The 19148-nt window shown below is 43.2% G+C and overlaps 1 protein-coding gene across 4 annotated transcripts in view; it reads right to left on the reverse strand.

The window, feature by feature from the left end:
- Window positions 1–19148, reverse strand: part of AFAP1 (actin filament associated protein 1) — a 224159-nt gene that overhangs the window by 118054 nt on the left and 86957 nt on the right. For 2 of the 4 annotated variants that reach the window (XM_073610727.1, XM_073610710.1), the window contains exons 2-3: window positions 7728–7856; window positions 1854–1951 (exon numbers count right to left, since the gene is read on the reverse strand). In XM_073610727.1, coding sequence (XP_073466828.1) covers window positions 1854–1951; window positions 7728–7856 — 227 coding nt within the window. Of the gene's footprint in view, window positions 1–1853; window positions 1955–7727; window positions 7857–19148 lie in introns of all 4 variants that reach the window. The other 2 variants (XM_073610719.1, XM_073610702.1) reach the window with 1 other exon arrangement.

A 19148-nucleotide genomic window follows, 5' to 3' on the forward strand; every position in this document is an offset into this window, starting at 1 on the left:
GCTGGTAGGTTAATTGGCTTCTGTCTAAATTGGCCCTAGTATAGGAATGTGAGTTAGGGACCTTAGAGTGTAAGCTCCTTGAGGGTAGGGACTGATGTGAATGTACAATGTATATGTAAAGCACTGCATAAATTGACAGCACTATATAATACCTTAAATAATAATAATGATAACATTACCAAAATGAGTAAAAGGGACGCCTGCCTTTACACACACATAAACTTTAATGGCATCCCAGTCTTAGTCCGTAGGGTTCAATATTGAGTTGGCCCACCCTTTGCAGCGTCAGGAGTGTGTTTATGGGAATGTTTGACCATTCTTCCAGATGCGCATTTGTGAGGTCAGGCACTGATGTGGCTCGCAGTCTTCACTCTAATTCATCCCAAAGGTGTTCTATTGGGTTGAGGTCAGGACTCTGTGCAGGCCAGCCAAGTTCCTCCACCCCAAACTAGCTCATCCATGTCTTTATGGACCTTGCTTCGTGTACTGTTCCAAATCATTTGGGGGAGGGGGGATTATTTACTGGAACTAAGGGGCCAAACCCAACCACTGGAAAACAACCCCACCTCCCTCCAAATCATTTGGGGGAGGTGGGGTTGTTTTCCAGGGGTTGGGCTTGGCCCCTTAGTTCCAGAAAAAGGAACACTTAAGGCGACAACATACAAAGACATTTTGGACAATTTCATGATCCCAACTTTGTGGGAACAGTTTGGGGACGGCCCCTTCCTGTTCCAACATGACTGCGCACCAGTGCACAAAGCAATGTCCATAAAGACATGGATGAGTGAGTTTGGGGTGGAGGAACTTGACTGGCCTGCACAGAGTCCTGGCCTCAACCTGATAGAACCCCTTTGGGATGAATTAGAGCGGAGACTGTAAGCCAGGCCTTCTCATCCTCATCAGTGCCTGACCTCACAATAGCGCTTCTGGAAGAATGGTCAAACATTCCCATAGACACACTCCTAAACCTTGTGGACAGCCTTCCTAGAAGCTGTTATAGCTGCAAAGGGTGGTCCAATTCAATATTAAACCCTACAGACTAAGACGCTATTAAAGTTCATGTGCGTGTAAAGGCAGGCGTCCCAATACTTTTGGTAATATAGTGTATATTTTCACACACACACACATTAAAGGGCTCTGCATAGAAACCAAACAGCTTCCAGTGTTTTTTTTTTCTTTGTCAAAGCATAATTGAACAAGCTGAAGTTAGAAGCTGATTGGCTATCATGCACAGCTGTACCAGATTCCGCACTCTTCAGTTTTAGTAAATCAATCCCATAGTATTGCAACCCAGAAACACAGAGAGCTACTTCTTATTGCCAATAACAGATTACAGTTAACAGTTTTGGGCAGCCATGACTTTTTCCCAAAACACAATTTTTGTTTTACATATAACTCTGGTGGTACCAATGCAACCGCCACCAACGCAGAGTATAAAATAACAGAAACATTACTTTTAGGCATTATCCCACTCATTAGGGCAAGCACACACAAATAAATTATGATAAAAGAATAAGAACATAGGCTGCCAAGCTTGTGCGCCAAAGATGAAATCAGTTAATAAAATATTGTGCGTCTCCCACCCTCTTGCTGAGCCTGGCTCAGCCTTGACTGGCTCAGTATTCAGTGAACGTTGGAACCGTTTCACGTTACTTTCGCTTTCCAAGAAAAAGTTGAGCGGAGAGATATTGTACTAAGCTGTGCGGACAGGACTCCATACTCCGTGTTATTGTCTCCACTCGATCTATCCCATGGGCATTGCACGGCTCACAGGAATCAAACGATTATTTACATAAAGCACGTTAATAAGACCTGAAATACTTGGCCTGACCGTGAATAAGCGGAACACTCACCAGCCATTGTTGGGGGATTTCAGGAAGAGGCATTTGCGGTGGGGCCGGCACGCTGCTCAATGTCTCAGCCTTGTGAACATGATTCTTCAGCTCCAATTCTGCTGAAAATAAGAATAATTTAACACATGAGATGCAAGACAATATTTGGGGCTGCTAAAGCAAGACCATAAGGTCCATGGTTCCAATACACTCAGGTGTAAACGGGGGCTAATAGCAAATGGAAGGGAATTTTATATGGGATAACATCCAAAAGAAGGTCACATTGGGGAAGAACAGAGCCACTATCATGCTCCTGGAGCTAAAATGTTTTTGAACACAATCTATAGCAGTGGAGGATCTTTGGTAACAACATACCAAGGCTTATTGCTGCCTTAGACAGTATTGAAAAGGCTACCTAGAAGTTCCCGTTTATTTAGATATTTCCAGCTTTCCCATACTTTTCATGTCCAGTTTCCACAAGATTGTTTAATGATCACACAATCTACTCTAGAATTAGTGCTCATGTCCGGAGAAGCCCCCCTCGAGACTGTATTCTCACCTTACCTTCATTTCTCTCCTGCCATTGGAGGGTCTTAGAGCTAGGTGGACACGAGACATACTGGATCTGGACATGGAAGACTTGAGGAGCGTGTGGGGATTTCCCTCTGCGATCCCTGGTATCATTGAAAGACTGTATGATCCAAATTAAATTGGTACATAGAGCATATATCGTGCCACATAGACTTCAAAGGATAAATCCTGTGGTCTCTTCTGAGTGTTGGCGGTGAGGAGCCGTTCAGGGGGATTTCATACACATCTTCTGGACCTGTCCATATTTAGTTACTTTTTGGGTGGAAGTGGTGGATTTATTGAAATCTATTACTTCTCAATGTCTGTATGTGTGGTTGGATCTTGAATTTGCATTAATATTTTGGTCTAAAGTGTATGATGTTTTGTTTTGTCTTATTTTGTTTGTTTGTTTTATTGAGGAAATAAAGTTTTTTTTTTTTTTTTATAAATAAGAAAATTCTACCTATACGTCCATTATAAAGATCTGTGAACATAGCCCAGCAATTTAAATTCAAAATACTAACCACAACATACAAAGCCATTCACAAGACCTCCTACTCTCAAGCTCCCTTGTCTTCTCCTCCCATGCTCATCTCCAGGATTTCTCTTCAGGGAAGCCTATCACACCTTCAAATAAAATTTTACCACTTCCATCAGCTCACTCCCCACAGTCACAACCTTTTGTACCACCTGCCCCACCCTATTAGATTGTAAGCTCTTCTGAGCAGGGCCCTCTTAATCATCTTGTATTTTATTGTAACTGTATTGTCTCCCTTTTATATTGTAAAGTGCTGCGTAAACTGTTGGCACTATATAATTTCTGTACAATAATAATAATAATAATAATAGCCAGGCTGGATGGCATTTGGCATGCAAAAAAAAAAAAAAAAAGCCACATGATGTAGTTTTCATTAACCTCCTATTGTCTCAGAATGCTGAGGAGCTATGCAGCAGCAAGAGAGAACATCTCATGTGAGGGACAATAAGGTAGGGCAGGGGTAAGACTGGCACGCTAACCTTATCTGTGCCCATCCATTCATGCAGTCTGCCTTTCTGATATACGGTATGTATACAGTACTATGCCAACCCTCCTACAGCATCCATATAGGAAAAGGTCAGGTGGGTACAGCTCTAATATCCAGGGCATAAACCTAAACTATGCCAGATGGCAAGGAGATTGTAAGAATTTAAGATAAACATAAATCTTTCGAAGTTCGAAGTTACGATTTGGAGTTTTATATAGAGCTGAAGTCTCTATCACCATCCCCATGTGACAGCAATGGGTACCCAAGTGGTCAACTTCCAATCATTGGCATTCTCACATAAAAAGATGGGGGGAAAGAAAACACACAATTACCCAAATACAAAGGTTTGCTTTGAATATTAAAAATGAATAAAAAAAGAGTTTTTGGTTTGTAGTGCTCAGATGCAGTGTAGTTCTGCTTTAACCTGTTTGCACTGCACAAGAAAATCACAGGTTCACTTTAAAAGCAAAACTAGAGGAACCCAGGAAAGTCAAACGGCAAAAACAAGGGGTTACTTACAGTGAAAAGACATGTCTAAATCATTAGGGAAAGGCACCTTAAGTTATATCCAATCTCAACATGTTCATGGCAAGCTTGGTCCCATCCCTTAGGCCAGGGATATGCAATTAGCGGACCTCCAGCTGTTGCAAAACTACAAGTCCCATCATGCCTCTGCCACTGGGTGTTATGCTTGTGGCTGTCAGAGTCTTGCTATGCATCATGGGACTTGTAGTTCTGCAACAGCTGGAGGTCTGCTAATTGCATATCCCTGCCTTAGGCCTTAATATCGCCAATACTGGTCAATATGTCCACCTACCACAATAAAATAATGAGACTTAGGAGGGCAAAAGAGGCTGGACCAAGCTTGCAATGACCAGTGCAGTTAGAATTTGCATTAAAAGTTATTTGCCCACATCAATGAATCTACTGTTCCTTGGAAATTTATTTTTTACTGAAGGAACTTCAGCTTCTGCATTTTGTCATCATTGATCAGGCAATTTAATGAATTTTGTAAATAATCAGGTGTACAAAAATCCGCCCACTCATACACCCAAAAACGCTGCGCTGATGGAGAGAAAGTTGAATCTGAGCTGCTGCTTAAATAATAACAAGCATAAATTAAAAATTGATTCACCATAAACTCGCCCCAAGTGAACTCAAATTAGCAGCGCTAAAACAATCCCTAACCATAAAGTGTCATAAAGTGAAAAGTGATAAAAAATTAAATCAACCAAATGATATAATCATAACATCACTCCTCCCCATTAATGTGCATCAAGTGATATGATCAAAAATTCACAAACATTGGTGCGCAAACCAATAAAGTGAATAACATAACTGTGCACACAAAATATGATATATAAACAATAAATTATAAACTGTGTGAATAGATGTGAATCAGTCCACAAAAATATATCAATATATAAAATAATATATAAATATGTGTCCACAAACAATCCAAAAATGAATAATCCAAGAAAATTCCGTGACGTGATATAGTGCAGATCTTCCACTTAATTGAATCTTCCACCGCACCTCTGTGACTGTGAATCCACTCCCCTTAGGTAAATAAACTCACCGGCTCCTTTTGCCCACACTCTCGTGTCAGGGCCACCAAGCCTTTATCCCACACAATAAGGGGAAATATATGATCTCCAATGGTACACCTTTAACTATCCAGAAAAAAAAAAAAAATTTAAATTAATAATCATTGATGAAGCAGTTAAGGTCCAGTTCTATATTGAGACCCCTCGGAAAAAGACTCTTGAGCAGGAATATCCATCGAGTCTCACGTTGGGATAAGTCCCTCACCCGATTTGAACCTCTCCAGGTAGGGTAAACTATATCAATCCCACAAAATTGGAGAAGACTAGGGTCTTGATCATGTTTCTCTTTGAAATGGAGGGACACACTGTGGTATTTGAATCCATTTCTAATGTTAGACATGTGTTCAGATATCCGCACCCTAAGAAGTCGTTTGGTGCGCCCAACATAAAACAGACCGCAGGGGCACCACATTAAGTACACCACATACGATGAGTTGCATGTAATGAACTCCCTTATTTCAAAGGTTTCATTTTCGTAGTTAGTGATACTCTTCATTCCTCTATTAATAATTCTAGCTGTTTTGCAGCATATACACTTCCTACATGGATAGAATCCATTTAAATCTATCTTTATAGACGGGCGCCCAGGGGGATCAAGGATCTTTCTCACCACCCTATCTCCAAAACTGGGGGCCCTTCTATAGATGAACTTAGGGCGTTCAGGCAGAGCGCCACACGAGGAAGTGCGGAAGTTGGTCCTATCTACACCAGGGATCGGGTGAGACGGGTATTTTGAGAGCGCAGTACCTGGGTCCGCCGCGACCACCACACACTGGTTTACTGATTTGAGTTGATGCTGTGACAGTTTGCTGTGCTGTGCTATTTCTGAGCTTGCAATGATTTTTAAAGATGTGAGTTCAATGGTTGAGGAGTTTGTTATTTTAAAATAAATATCAATACGTTATTGCACTATTGGATTATTTTCTTTTTTTCATGCGGAGAGAGCTCTTTGGCATCACACTCTGGATAGTTAAAGGTGTACCATTGGAGATCATATATTTCCCCTTATTGTGTGGGATAAAGGCTTGGTGGCCCTGACACGAGAGTGTGGGCAAAAGGAGCCGGTGAGTTTATTTACCTAAGGGGAGTGGATTCACAGTCACAGAGGTGCGGTGGAAGATTCAATTAAGTGGAAGATCTGCACTATATCACGTCACGGAATTTTCTTGGATTATTCATTTTTGGATTGTTTGTGGACACATATTTATATATTATTTTATATATTGATATATTTTTGTGGACTGATTCACATCTATTCACACAGTTTATAATTTATTGTTTATATATCATATTTTGTGTGCACAGTTATGTTATTCACTTTATTGGTTTGCGCACCAATGTTTGTGAATTTTTGATCATATCACTTGATGCACATTAATGGGGAGGAGTGATGTTATGATTATATCATTTGGTTGATTTAATTTTTTATCACTTTTCACTTTATGACACTTTATGGTTAGGGATTGTTTTAGCGCTGCTAATTTGAGTTCACTTGGGGCGAGTTTATGGTGAATCAATTTTTAATTTATAATTTAATGAATTTGCCCAAGCTTGTGAGTTGTCCAGACTTGTGACAGGTTTATCCCAGTCTTACTCCGTAGGGTTCAATATTGAGTTGGCCCACCCTTTGCAGCTATAACAGCTTCAACTCTTCTGGAAAGGCTGTCCACAAGGGTTAGGAGTGTGTCTATGGGAATGTTTGACCATTCTTCCAGAAACGCATTTGTGAGGTCAGGCACTGATGTTGGAGAGAAGGACTGGCTCACTGTCTGCGCTCTAATTCATCCCAAAGATGTTCTATCAGGTTGAGGTCAGGACTCTGTGCAGGACAGTCAAGTCCCCCCCCCCCCCCCCAAACTCGCTCATCCATGCCTTTGTGGGCCTTGCTTTGTGCACTGATTTGCAGTCATGTTGGAACAGGAAGAGGCCATCCCTAAACTGTTCTCACAAAGTTGGGAGCATGAAATTGCCCAAAATGTCTTGGTATACTGACACCTTAAGAGTTCTTTTCACTGGAACTAAGGGGCCAAGCCCAACCCCTGAAAAACAACCCCACACCATAATCCCCCCTCCACCAAATGGTTTTCAAGTCTCATAAAGATATGGATGAGCGAGTTTGGGGTGGAGGAACTTAACTGGCCTGCACAGAGTCCTGACCTCAACCCGATAGAACACTTTTGGGATGAATTAGATCGGAGACTGTAAGCCAGGCCTTCTCATCCAACATCAGTGCCTGACCTCACAAATGCGCTTCTAGAAGAATGGTCAAACATTCCCATAGACACACTCCTAAAGCTTGTGGGCAGCGTTCCCAAAATAGTTGAAGCTGTTTTATCTGCAAAGGGTGGGCCAACTCATATTGAACCCTACAGACTAAGACTGGGATGCCATTAAAGTTCATGCGGGTGTAAAGGCAGGCATCCCAATCCTCAATCTGTCTAACACAAAGAAAGTCACAAAAATGTAGTAGTTTCTTTAACAGTTCAGTAGACTTTTTATTAAAAATATAATGAAATGTTACACTGCTGGGCTCCAGCTATGCTATGAAACTATCTGCTGATATATCATGGTGATGACATTTATATGAACTGTACATTGTTGTCATAACTGTACTGGCTGTTTCACTTCATCAGCGGACTGGCGGCTTGCTGGGTTTACCATGGCGCAAGCTTCTCTCGGCCTGTCCAACTAACCTTTGGATAACTGTATCCTCTGCAGAATGTTGCTTATCACAGTCTTCTTCTCCTTCACAGTGGTGGTGAGATATTCATGGTCCAGTAGTTGTAGAAACAATCGTAGCTCCACTATCAGCTCTTCCATATCTGCAAACAAAAATAGGGACGTTTATCAAATTTATACTGCAATTTCACACATTTAAGGTAACATTTCATTCAGAACAATCTGCATCTAATCTGACCACATAACATAACTGCAATGCAATTTCAGAAACACAACCACTCTTTGAGGAAGAGGCCCTGGGCAGGGCGCAACGCGTAGAACATGGTTTCGGTGACGTCACATCTGGCCCATGGAACGCACGCTGCGCGGCATTTCCAGGTGAGAATTCTTATCATTGCCTGACACTTTTTTATACCAAATTAGTGTATTGTGTTTACGTGCTATTTTAATAAACAGGTGATAATCTGCTATGTCAGATCCCTCTGTTCTTATAGCATATGGAGTAATATAACCCTGGAAGGTGGTACCAGAGTGGAGACCGGGTGGGAGCCACAGAAGAGCATTTAAAAGATCAGTCCTTTCCTTTCATGACGATGTGGAGTATCAGAAACGGTTATGGTTATAGGGTCAAAACCCTCTGGTGAGTGGGTAAATACATTCAGGGGTGCACAGGGCATGTGTAAAATAGATAAAAAGAGGATGTGGTCGTTCTGCAGAATTCACGTTTGGAGCACAGAGAACACAGATGCACGATCGCAGTATCACTTTATAAACGATTACACAATCCACTTTATAAAGAATGCACAATATATGGATTTTTTCCTTGACAATAGGTGCTAAGCAGAAAGGAAAAGATCGGCTAAGGGTAGAACATATACTTTTGTTAATTATTTTTTCACACATTGTTCTGTCTTGTTGCTGGGACATTGCTAAGACGCTCACCCCCATCAGCAGAAGAGCAAGCTCTATAATCACTGCACATGTGTGATCCCCATCGCCTTCATCACAGCATCACTGAGCTCAGAGCTACTGCAACAGGGGAGACAGAGCACATGCGGGAGGGTTTGAATCGGCTAGGAGAGTCTTAGCAACGTCCAAGCAACAAAGCAGGATGGGATGTTGCAACCTCTGGGAGTTTTTTTGGGAGGTACACACATGTCCTACACCTATAGTAAACAACATTGTTCAACTTTGGTCAAATCTGTAGGCTGTTTTTTGCTACAGGCACCCCTTACCTGCATAGGCAGTTTTTTGGTAATGGTGAACTAACCCTTTACAGGGCTTTTTTCTCAAACAATAGGTGCTGGAACTCAACCATGACTCCCCAAAACCCCTTCCCCCACACACACCCTCCAAATCACATCAAATAGTGGGTGTGGTCAGTCAAATTTCACGAACAGTAGGAGGGTCTTAAAGGGGCATTAAATACCAGGATTGCATTACATACAGAGTGCAGAGCTGTCACTTGTAAACATAGAAACCAGACTTCTGTGTTTACAAGTGATTGTGGAGAGCCCAAGGGTCTGAGCCAGAGGTGGTGGAACTGAGTTCCATCAAGTTCCCCCTGAAAAAAAGCCCTGACCCTTTAAAGATGATTGGATGATATAAGACATATACAATTCTGCATCCCTATAAATAAGGTCCAGTGTATTTTTTTTCTCTGTAATAAAAGGGTTATTGTTATCATGTGTACATACAGAGAAAATCCTAGAAGAACCACTGCAGGCAGGAAGAAGCCGTATGAGTTCAGGCCTAGGTATCCTGAGAGGACCTGCACATAAAGAACTATACAGCTATAACACAATGTCAAAGATACACAGTTATAGGCTAGGATGGACTTGGACAGGTCCCTTGAGTCCCATCCAGGAGACAGCAGATATATTTAGGGTGTAGGCACAGCAAATGCTCATAAAAACTTCAAGAGCAAGAGATGGTGCTATGATACATTTACTTGTATTCAACGCACTGCTGACCTATTATAATTTTTTTTTTTAAATCAATTCAAACACTGCAATCTAAACAAGCCTTGAGATGCAGTATAAAGAACCAAGATACTTTTCCAAGTACACTGTCCACACAGGATCTGCCTAGCCCTGGTTGTAATTGCACATAGGTCTTTGTGCTGCTGTGCGTGTGATAGGTCCTCAAGGAGAATTCTGCAAAATGTGTAATTATTCTTGTCTGAAGTCAGTGGCGTGCTAAATGTCAGACCTTGGCCTCTCTCCCGCTGAATCCCGAACACTTGGTCTTCTGTCTCATCTGCTGGACATGACCAGCCGATCTAGACATCCACTGATTACAAGTCAGGGCTGCTGCAAACGTTCGTTAGGAAACTGCTTCCAATTTTCCATCCAGCGCAGTTGTAATAATACTATCCAGGTGTCGGAAAACCATCCTTGCAAATTACAGCGCCCATATGTTATACATAAAGAGGATTGTCCAAAGGATTAATGCATTAGTGACTGTGCATTACATAAATATGCAAGGTGACAGAGAAGGATTTCTGCTCCTGATGTCATACTGAGAACATGCCGCTTTGGAAAATTAACCCCTAAAACCAAACAGACGACATTCTATAAAAAGCTATCAGTACATGACTTTCTGTTGATGACACAAAAGTGCATAATGCACAAAAAAAATGTAAATGTCTTGTTTTACAAACTCACTATTCTGCAGCACACACAGCGCTCAGCATAAATGAGTACACCCCAACAGATGTCAGAAAACCTTTACTTTCCTTTTTAGAATCAACATATTCTATGGGACACTATACTACAAAATACTCCCACAAATGTGGGCCATTGATCACAACCGAGATTTGTTAATTTGCACAAAACAAAAAAGTATTTTGCCTAACAAATTCATTCAAGACCGTGTTGCAAAAATGAATACACCCCAATGAAAGTCTTAGACCCCTTTCACACTGAGGTGCTTTTCAGGCGCTTTCATGCTAAAAAAAAAAAAGCGTCTGAAAAGCTCACGAAAACCTATTTCCATTAAAATCAATGAATGCTTTCACACTGGGGCAGTGCGGTGAAAAAACGCCCCTCTCCATTGAAATTAATATAAAGCTTTTCAAAAGGCTCACTATTTTACTGGCAGTTTAGAAGCGCCTCAGCGTGAAAGGGGCCACATAATAGCAAAGCTAAATTTGAGACAACAAAATCCTAATTAACAAGAATTCAACTACAGGAGAGTCTAATCATTCATTAAACAGATGTCCAGCAGACAGCTGACTATAAGGCCCCTTTCACACGGTCGGATCGTTCAGGTCCGCCTGTCAGTTTTGACGGCGGACCTGAACGGGCGCTCCATGCTAGTCTATGGATCGACGGATGTCAGCGGTGACATGTCCGCTGACATCCAACCCGGTCCGATCCGCTAAAAGCAGGCGGATGCCTCTACGTTCAGATCTGTCGCTGGCGGATCAAATCGGGTGAGATCTGATGAAAACGGACATGCTGTCCGTTTTCGTCCAATCTCTCCATAGAAACCAGCGGCGCTCGACAAGCCCCTCCCCGTTCAGTGAGCAGAGAGGGACCGGTCATCCGCCGGCTCAGCGGAGATCAACGGAGAGATCTCCCGCTGAGCCGGCGGACTCCGTGGAAGCGGATCCGCCTCGTGAGAATGAGGCCTTAAAGGGCGTTACTTAACAAGGAAAACCCCTTCTTATTTCATGCTGTCAACAATGGCACCACATGGAAGAGAGATGTCACAAGGACTGAGAAAGAAAATTATTTCTTTACACAAGAAAGGTGAAGGCTACAAGAAGATCTGCAAAGCTTTACTTAGAGCCGGTGTCTTGCCGAAAAAGTTCCCCCAGCGGATAATGACCCCCATGTATTGCGCAGGCGCAGCGCTTGCGCAGTACAAAGCACTACCGAGCCAAAAACAGCCGAACATACACATGTGAGTGTCAGCTGTACACCGCGCCTGCGCACATTTAACACTACATTCTACCACACGCTCCCGATGCTACAAGACAATGCCACACGCTCCCGATGCTCGTGCTACTCTGCAAGGGGCGGATAATAAACACATTATCACAGTAATACACCCGCCCCTTGCAGAGTAGCACGAGCATCGGAAGCGTGCAGCAGCGTCGGCCACAATGTCTTGCTCATTGCGCAGGCGTCGTGTACAGCTCACTCACAGCTGTTCAGCTTCGGATATTTTCGGTGGCTCCCTTGCTGTTCGTACTGCGCAAGCGCTGCGCCTGCATAGTACAGGGAGGTCATTATCCGCCGAGGGGAACTTTCTCAGCAGAACACCGGTTCACACAGGGGCAGCGCGACTTGCAGCGCAACTCACAGAGGCGACCTGCATACGACCTCAGCAGCGGCTTGCAAAATGACTTCTGTATAGTAGTCAATGCAAGTCGCCTGAAGTCGCCCCAAAAGTAGTACAGGAACCTTTTTCTAAGTAGGAGCGACTTGACTCGCTCCTATTAGAACGGTTCCATAGTACGGAACGCAACTTGCCAGGCGGCCAGTTGCCTCACAAGTCGCCCCTGTGTGAACCGGGTCTTAGTCAGAATAATGTAGCAAAAGTGATACAAAAATGAAACAAAGATGGAACTGCAACCATCTCACAGAGACGTCCAGGTCGTCCATGGTTGTTAGCACCTCGACAGGAACAACGTCTGATGAGAAGGGTTGAAGAAAATCGCCATGCAAGTTCACTGCAGTTAGCTAAAGAAGTAGAAAGCCAAACTGGGGCGATTGTTTCCCGTGAATCAATACGGCGTACACTGCAGAGGAATGGCATGCATGGGTGTCCTCCACGAAGGAAGCCTCTCCTAAATCCCATGCACAAAAAAGCCAGCATAGAATTTGCCAGGGCCCATGCTGAAAAAGAAGACTACTTGGGACTCTGTACTGGAGTGATGAGACCAAGATAAATGTTTTTGAAACTGATGGCTTCAAAACTGTATGGCATCACAAAGGTGAGGAGTACAAAGAAAAATGCATGGTGCCTACAGTGAAACATGGTGGTGGCAGTGTCCTTCTGTGGGGCTGCATGAGTGCTGCTGGTGTCGGGGAGCTGCATTTCATTGATGGTATCATGAATTCACAGATGTACTGCTCTATATTGAAAGAGAAGATGCTACCATCACTCCATGATGATGACATGACAATGATCCAAAACACACATCTAAGGCCATTGTTGCATCTATGAAGAACAGGGCGAAAGTGATTCAGTGGCCAAGTATGTCTTCTGATCCATGTATGGTGGACTTAACAGTTCTGCACAAATGCCTGTGTTGTACAGCATGTCCAATATTTTACATGTGAGTCCAACAGAAGTAGGACAAGACCAAAATTGATAAAAGTCCAAACAGCTGGTTAAAAAAAAATAAAAAAGCCAACACGTTTCAGGACAAAGCACACCTTCTCTTCACCAGGGCTACAAGATAAATACAAATATTAAATTGCAAATGAAAAAAAAAAAAAAAATGAACACTTTCCAAAACCACAACGAGGAGTAATAAACACATTTGGGCTCCCCATAACATATCTCTATAGTACCATAAGGGTTATCTATATCAATATGTCTTGAATATGATGTTATCTTTAGGTTACCATTAATGTACCTTCTACCTCTATTATTTTCCTTTGATAAACTTTTCGATGATGTACATTCAGATTGCATATGAGATCAGCCTCAGCCACTTGAGTTCCATCACAGGTGCTTTTCTAATCAGGTTTTAGATTCCTATTAACTTCTATGGGAGGAAAAGCAAATCTAACACCAACAAAAGACTGTGTACAGAAGCTCTTATGCTGTGTGAGAGGCACAAGATTAGCACCCCAATGTAGAATAACATTATCTTTATGTTACACGTAATGTACTTCCTACCTCGGTATTATTTTCCTTTAAAAAACCTTTAGCAATACTTAGAATGACAAATGCGCTTGCTTTCAGGTGCATTCATCCTTGCACTTAGGCCACTTTCAGATGGAGTGGATCCGTCTGTTCACTGGGGGGGGGATCTCTCCACTCATCCCTGCTGAATATGCGGATGCCATATCCTGCTGTTCTCTATGGGGCGGTCTGATGGAAACGGACTGCCTGTCTGTTTCCATTTGACTGCCATCCGATCCGATATGCTAGACCAGTGGTTCTCAACTCCTGTCCTCAGGACCCACTAACAGGCCAGATTTTAAGTATTACCTTGGAGAGATGCAGACTAGAATACTGCAATCACTGAGCAGCAAATGATATCACCTGTGCTGTATTTCAGTTATCTTGCAAACCTGGCCTGTTAGTGGGTCCTGAGGACAGGAGTTGGGAACCACTGGTCTAGACGGATTGGGGAATGGATACCCATCCGTCTGTTTTTAGCAGACCAGATAAGAACGGATGCAAGCGACTGTCAGCGAACACCTGTCTACAGAGAACGATGGGGAGTCTGATCGGGTCCGCCTGAATAATGGACAGGCAGACTTGATCAGTTCACTGGTGTGAAAAGGGAGATTGTAAAGAAAATTAAAATAAATAAATAACAAACATACTTACCTGCTCTGTGTAATGGTTTTCACAGAGCAGCCCAATCCCCCTCTTCTCGGGTCCTCTGCTAGAGCTCAGGCCTACCCCTTGCCAAGTGCTCCCATAGCAAGCCGCTTGCTCGCTCCCTAGCCTCCTTATGGACACAGAGAGCGCAGCTCAGCCCTGCCCCTCACTCCCGCCTCATTGGCTGTAATTGACAGCAGTGGGAGCCAATGGCTACTGCATCTCAACCAATGAGGAGGGAGAGAACTGGGAGAGCCTTGGCTCTTGTGCACATCGCTGGATTGAGGTAAGGAATAGGGGAGCGGGGGGGCTGCACGCTGAATATTTTTACCTTCATGCATAGAAAGGTAAAAACTTTCAGCCTTTAGAACAACTTTAAAGTATATGTAAACCATCACCTTGTAAAACAACCCATTCAGTTTGAAAACAGGGGTCTGGGTCCCTGGAGACGGATTGCAGACCAGTGGTTTCTTACTGATTATGTATCTGTGAGCTGTTAATAAGCTAAATAGTTCACTGGTAGTGTTTTTTCATTACATTGTGGAAGGAAGGGATCATCGAAATTGGCATTTCTCTAAATCTAAATGTATTACCAAAAGAATGTGCATAAAATTGATTGTGATCCTTTCTGAACAGGCCTCTTTCAGTCGGAAGTCCATTATCCTCTTAGGCACGAAGTCTTCACTTCCCCACAATGTCCATGTATAATCTTTCATTCTGCTTAACACAGCAAGTCAGGAACAGCTTGGATCACTTCTCGGGCAGCTTTGATGTCATGTTAATCTAGATCTGAACGTTTCACTGCTGTCCACTTTCTTCTACTGGAGATTAATTATGTGGTTTGACCGATTTCCTCTTTATCTTCCTCAGCCAAAACCCTCCGCCATGCAGTAACACATCACTGAAGCTGACCTACTAGATGTAATGCAGAGTGTCAGCCCTGATAGAATCTACCCCGGGTGCTGGAGGGAGATTTTATATCTTCTTTTAGATGAATAAATGTCAGGCAGGAGCAGAGCATGCTAGGATTTCTGCTACAATGGTTTAAAGTGAAACTCCAACCAAACTATAGACTAAGACCCCGTTCACACTGAGGCGCTTTTCAGGCACTTTCACGCTAAAAAAAGGGCCTGAAAAGCTCACGAAAAGTGATTTCCATTCAAATCAATGAATGCTTTCACACTGGAGCAGTGCGCTGGCAGGGAGGTGAAAAAACACCCCTCTCCATTGAAATGAATGGAAAGCTCTTTAAAAGCGCTCAGTGTTTTACTGGCAGTTTACAAGCACCTCGGTGTGAAAGGGGCCTAAACAAGTATTTTCTTTATTCTGGCATGGTCAGCATGGGTGCTGTACTTGTCTTCCTGAAAATATCACAGCACTCTGCTTCAGTATAACTCTCAAAGGCCTTCAGCCCTGATACAAGAAGTGCGCTGGGTCTTGGAGGCGAGTTATGCAAATATGAACATGTCTTGATGGGTGGATGTCAGTCTGGAGCAGTGGACTCCAAACTGTGGTCTGAGAGTCGGATGCAGCCCTTTCCTTGCATTTATCTGGCCCTTGGGGCGCTATCCCTCCCACTAATACAAGACACTATTCCTCCCACTGACACCAATGATGGGGTACTATTCCTCCATTGATATGGGGCACTATTCCCTCCACCAACATCAATCATGGGGCACCATTCCTTCCACCAACACCAATGATGGGGCACTATTCCTCTCACTAATAACAATGAGGCTGCACTATTCCTCCCACTAATACAAGGCACTATTCCTCCCACTCACACCAATGATGGGGTACTATTCCTCCATTGATATGGGGCACTATTCCCTCCACCAACATCAATCATGGGGCACTATTCCTTCCACCAACACCAATGATGGGGCACTATTCCTCTCACTAATAACAATGAGGCTGCACTATTCCTCCCACTAATACAAGGCACTATTCCTCCAACTCACACCAATGATGGGGCACTATTCCTTCCACCAACACCAATGATGACGTACTACTACTCCACTGATACCAACGATGGGGCACTATTCCACCCACGGATACCAATGATGGGGCACTATTCCTCCCACGGATACCAATGATGGGGCACTATTCCTCCCACGGATACCAATGATGGGGCAATGTTCCTCCACTGATACAAGGCACTATTCCATCCACCAACACCACTGATGGGGCACATTTCTCTCACCGATACCAATGAGGCGGCACTATTCCTCCCAGTGACACCAACAATGGGATGCTATTTATCCCAATGACAACAAAGATGGGGCTCTAGTCCTCCACCCACTGACCACCGTGTCTGGGGCATGGTTTACTCCCACTGATTCCGGGACATTTTCTACTTCCACTGGCCACAGTCTGGCTTCCTACAGTCTGAAGGACACTAAACTGTCCCTTTGTTTGGAAATTTTGGAGATCCCTGGTCTGGAGGATTGAGTATTCCTTGACAGACTGCATTTGCATGAGTAGCACCCATATGTGAAGCTGAGCCGCCATGAACTGAACTGATCAGAAATCTAATGAATGAAAGGGGTGGACAAGAGACAGTAAAGCTAGGGAAGAAAGGGCTGGACATCCTCCAGCCAGGAAATGAGGTGAGCTGTATGTTACCTGCTGCAGCTTCTGATGCATCCTGTGAGAAGCTGACAGTGTGCAGTTTAATCACAGTAGGCAATTTTAGTAGAAAGGAGCCTGTATAACCGTACAAGACTGAAAGTACGGGGTGGAGTTCAGATTTAAAATTTTGTGTCAGTCTATGGGTCAAAGTGATCCTTTCCTTTGCCTATGCAGAGGTCATTTAATCCCCACCTCAGCGGCGTGTGCACAGTTTTCTTTTGCTTTCTCTCTGCTCTGGTCAAACACATGAAAGGAAGTGAAATACCCACAAATGAGCATGTGACTCATTCCCCATTTCTCATGTGACAGGGCTGGTACCTCGTGATTGGCTTAGCTCTGTCATATGAGGGTGGATTGGGTAGGTAAGGAAGTTAAAGTGGATCTAAATTCTATTTTTTTGTAGGGTAGGTAAGGAAGTTAAAGTGGATCTAAATTCTATTTTTGTGTAGGGTAGGTAAGGAAGTTAAAGTGGATCTAAATTCTATTTTTGTGTAGGGTAGGTAAGGAAGTTAAAGTGGATCTAAATTCTATTTTTTTTACCTTAATCTATTTTCTGAATTAAGGTAAAAAAAAACTCCTTACTATTTTTTTTTACCACTGTGTCCCTAATAGAGAGATTCCCCTTTACCTTTGGGGACCTATAAAGGTATATAGATCAGTTTGGTCACTTAGTGGAGTAGTCCTTTAAACACTATTGAACATATTTCTCAGTTAGGAGACACAAACATACCACATGCTATAAATATGCAAAAGACTTGACTGGTAATTACAGAGCAGACTTACTTGGCTACCAAAGAATATTATTTCTTCAAGGACAAATGGTGAGATGATGCAAGGCCATGAAATCACTTAATACATAGCAGAGCGAGGGAAGGATCATTTTGCCTGGGATGATAAATGGTTCTCTATGCTCATGACAGTATGTTATTACTGCAGACTGCACAAATCATGTGTAAGGAATTTTACAACCAAGCACAAAATGCAACTAGCTGCCCAAGGTCCCTAATTTTCAGAGACTGTCTCAGCCATGTTCTTTGTATAATTCAGCCGGTTCAGCAGGGACTGGCTAAGAATCGATCCATGTATTTGCAGGTTGATTGTACCAAAGTCGATACATCGATTGACTTGGGTACAAGCAGCCTGTCAGATGTTTTACATTCGATTACTGCCTGTGTTCTATCGAGAAATGCCTCCCGTCGAAAAATGACTCCGTTGGGTCTGCCCATGCGCAGTACCAACTGTTACTCCAGCTGATATGTTGGTAGCATTGTGATGGAAAGAAAAAAAAATCAAGTAATCTATGGGCTGTTTTAAGTTTGCCATAGACGTACTGATATCTGGGAAGATCTAATAAGGAATATTCTTGAATTATTAAAGAGTAATTAATTGCAAATACCATCACATCTTTCTAGGTGTGATCACTGATAGCAGACTAAGTGGGCAATTGCCAAAATTGTTTAAATGTTAAAACCATTTTTTTCATTTAACTGTATTGTCCCCTACAGTGTTGGCATTTAGCAGTTGACAGGCACAATATATGGAGGCATCATTGGTTTAATAGAGCCCTAATGTCTCACCTGCCCTTTGCTCCAGCACAGGATGTGCTCACTACACTGTTTATATGGTTTTGCAGTCAAGATTTGAAAGCTCTAAACATGGAAGTGCTCAGAACTGAGCACTTCCAGGTTCATGCTCTGCAGAGAACATCAGGGAATGGATTGTATTGGAGAATCATGGGGGGAATTCCATCAACTTACCATGAAGGGTGTATGTGTGTATGTAAGCACCATTGTGCCTGCAACATCCATTGAGCCTGCCACTTCCTTCTCTCAGTATCAACCATACTTGCAATCCCCCTTCTCTCATCACCTAATGTGACAATGCCTCTTCTCTCACTTTACATGCCCCCCTTTATCACCACCCACAGAGCCGGCATCCCCTTCTCTGATCACCCACCACACGTCTACAGCCCTCATTCTCACAGTACCCACCACGCCTGCAAACCCCTACATCTTACCCTTCACCACACTAGCACCTCATTTCCAACACTGCACCTATACCCTACTTCTACTGCTACACCTCTACAGGTTTTCCTCCACGTTGGTCCCCCCGGGCCCTTGCACTCTGCTCTTTTTCTCCACAACTCCTGTACATGCTCCCTTCCAACACTCTCAACCAATTCCTGCATGTTCCCCACACTCTTTTCCCAGCATGCATACGCCCTCACCCTTCCTCTCACCACCACCACGACACCACATCTGCAGGACCCCCTTCTCACTAACAGACTCCTA

This window comes from Aquarana catesbeiana, linkage group LG01 (genome assembly GCF_042186555.1).
Source record: "Aquarana catesbeiana isolate 2022-GZ linkage group LG01, ASM4218655v1, whole genome shotgun sequence".
Taxonomy (NCBI): Eukaryota; Metazoa; Chordata; class Amphibia; order Anura; family Ranidae; genus Aquarana; species Aquarana catesbeiana.